At 40.0% G+C, this 2,532-nt stretch overlaps 1 protein-coding gene across 2 annotated transcripts; it reads right to left on the reverse strand.

The window, feature by feature from the left end:
* Nucleotides 1-1,027: 1,027 nt before the first annotated feature.
* Nucleotides 1,028-1,838, reverse strand: RPL10L (ribosomal protein L10 like). 2 transcript variants are annotated; one of them, XM_027111751.1, is made up of 2 exons: nucleotides 1,654-1,838; nucleotides 1,041-1,545 (listed from the first exon to the last, which is right to left on the reverse strand). In XM_027111751.1, the coding sequence occupies exons 1-2, from the start codon at nucleotides 1,814-1,816 to the stop codon at nucleotides 1,091-1,093; spliced, it is 618 nt and encodes a 205-aa protein (XP_026967552.1). In that variant the 5' UTR covers nucleotides 1,817-1,838; the 3' UTR covers nucleotides 1,041-1,090. The 2 variants fall into 2 exon arrangements, with proteins under 2 accessions (XP_026967551.1, XP_026967552.1); XM_027111750.1 differs by having other exon boundaries at nucleotides 1,028-1,838.
* Nucleotides 1,839-2,532: the final 694 nt, after the last annotated feature.

Consider the following 2,532-nt stretch of genomic DNA (forward strand, 5'->3'; position numbering starts at 1 on the left):
GAAATTTTTTTAAGTAAATGAAAATAATTTTAAAAGCATATGTTTCAATACTGTTTATTTAGTATTCCTTTTGTTCCTTATTTAATATGTTGACTCTGAAAATGAGTAGCTAAAGAAAACTGAGGGCACTGTTTGCAGGATTGAGATTTAGAAGACTAAATAACAAATAACTAAACAACTAAATAACCAGAATTTTAGAATGCAGTAGAGACCCAGAAACTTTAGCTTATGTAATTTCTAAAATAAAACAATGCATAAAGACACCTGTATGATCAACATAACTCTAACGTAGGGCAAACACCTACAACTGCAAACTCTCTCTAGGATTCTTTTAGAGGACAGACAGCAGATTTAGTGTCATTTTCTCTTTTCTGTTGGTTCAGATCAAGAAATATGTACTTGGTTGTCAACCTATGACCTTTCTGTGATGAAGAAAAGATTGGATTGTCGTCTCTTGAGTGTAAGATAATGAAAGGCTTGTCTGGGGAAACCTTTGGCAGTGATCCCCAATTGTCCTAAGGCTGATAATTGGAGGTGACAGGTAATTCTAAAAACAATGTGCAGAAATGTATAAGGGAAACATAAGCAACAAGTTTAAGAATAGACTTTTTAGTTTCAAAGAGACTGTAATTGAAATATGACTAATGCCTACCATTATTTTCATCCCAATTGTTTATTTTCTATAAAAAATAAGAATTTTTTCTGTAAATCTCAGGTTCTTCTCTATCTATTTTTTATTCAAGGCAATGACAGCTATATAACTTATGACTTCTCTACAAACAAAACTTTTGACATATTTTCCTAGACTCTCTAAGTTAAAAGTGTGGGTTAGAATTGCAACAGCTTTCTCTATAAATGGCATACAAATTGTTTCACTCTCACTTGAAATGAAATTATCATTTGTCATTAAAACTCTTTCTGGTAATGTTAACACAAAAAATTATTTCTCTATTAGTCTATAGTCTAAAAATTGGATATTTTTAAACTATAAAAAAATTAAGAAATAATTCTTTTTTTACCATAAGTAAAATTTATTGGTGAGCAAAAGTCAGACCAGCATGGTCAAAATTGCCAGTGCTGTCAAAAGACCTCACGAGTGCAGAGCTCGCCACTTATCCAGAGGGCCACGGCTGGGGATGTATTTGACTCCACAACCATCCGGGATGAGGCACTTCTTAGCCACTTTGTCTTCAAATTCATCAGCGTTAAACTTGGTAAAGCCCCATTTCTTGGAGATATGAATCTTCTGGCGCCCAGGGAACTTGAACTTGGCCCTGCGTAAGGCTTCAATCACATGTTCCTTGTTCTGAAGCTTGGTGCGGATGGACATGATGACTTGACCAACGTGGACTCTGGCCACTGTACCCTGGGGTTTTCCAAAGGCACCTCGCATACCTGTCTGGAGTCTGTCAGCCCCAGCACAGGACAACACCTTGTTGATGCGGATAACATGTAATGGATGGAGTCGCACTCGGATGTGAAAGCCATCTTTGCCACAACTTTTCACCATGTACTTGTTGGCACAAATTCGGGCAGCCTCCAGGGATTCAGAAGAGAGCTGCTCATACTCATCAGACACTATGTGTCCACAGAGTGGGAACTCATCCACTTTTGCCTTCTTCCGACCCAGGTCAAAGATACGGATCTTGGCATCAGGGACACCTCGGCAAAAGCGAGACTTTGGATACGGCTTATTCTTGCAATACCGGTAACAACGAGCGGGGCGTCGGCCCATGACGACAACAGGTTTCTCTGAGGCTCGTCGAAGAGAGAAGAAGCCGTTGCTTCCACACCTGCGCATGCGCCTCATATACATTGCCCATCTTCCCGCGCAGGAACCATAGAGGACTTGAGGACACTCTTTCACAACGTCCCCACCATAGATGCAGTGACACTCTACGCATGCGTTTGGCGGATTTGGAACATGCGCAGAATGGAAAGGCGGTTGCGTATATTGGCCTGCGGGCATCCAAGTAGAGAATTGGACCTTGCTGCAGCATCGCAGGATCTCGTTTCCTTCTGGCTTTCCCTCTCTGGCATAGAACTTCTGCCCTAAGGTTTGTCTTAACTATAAAAGATGTATTTTCCTAGAATTTGAATGAGTAATGTCTCTCCAGCTAGTCGTACTTTGTGTCTGGTTTGTCTAAATAATCCATTTGCCGGAGCTCATATCTCCTGTCAGCATTTGTGGATCAGTTGCTATTTCTCAAAGGGTATGTGGTCACCTTCCATGGGTAAAGTGGTTTCTTGGCTCACTGGTAAGGCTCAGGAAGAAATGAGAGTAGAGGGGAGACGGGGATAGAAGATATCTGTTGTACATGTTGCTTGATAATTGCTTTAGAAACATGAAACTTTGGTTGTTTTATTTATTCGGCCATATGGAATGATTTTATTGTCAAAATGGCATCCACATAATTGGAATACCAACTGAATTTTTTAACTTTAGGCTATTTGCATTTTCAAATGTTACAGCTTCTGGGAACTGTATAAAAGACTAACTATTGGGAATTCCCTGGCAGTCTAGTGGTTAGG

This window comes from Aethalodelphis obliquidens, unplaced genomic scaffold (assembly GCF_003676395.1).
Source record: "Aethalodelphis obliquidens isolate GAN/ISIS:26980383/991018 unplaced genomic scaffold, ASM367639v1 scaffold10, whole genome shotgun sequence".
Lineage (NCBI taxonomy): Eukaryota > Metazoa > Chordata > Mammalia > Artiodactyla > Delphinidae > Aethalodelphis > Aethalodelphis obliquidens.

Bases quoted from the DNA above. Each gene is read 5' to 3' on its own strand.
- RPL10L (XM_027111750.1), bottom strand. From the start codon at position 1,816: ATGTATATGAGGCGCATGCGCAGGTGTGGAAGCAACGGCTTCTTCTCT.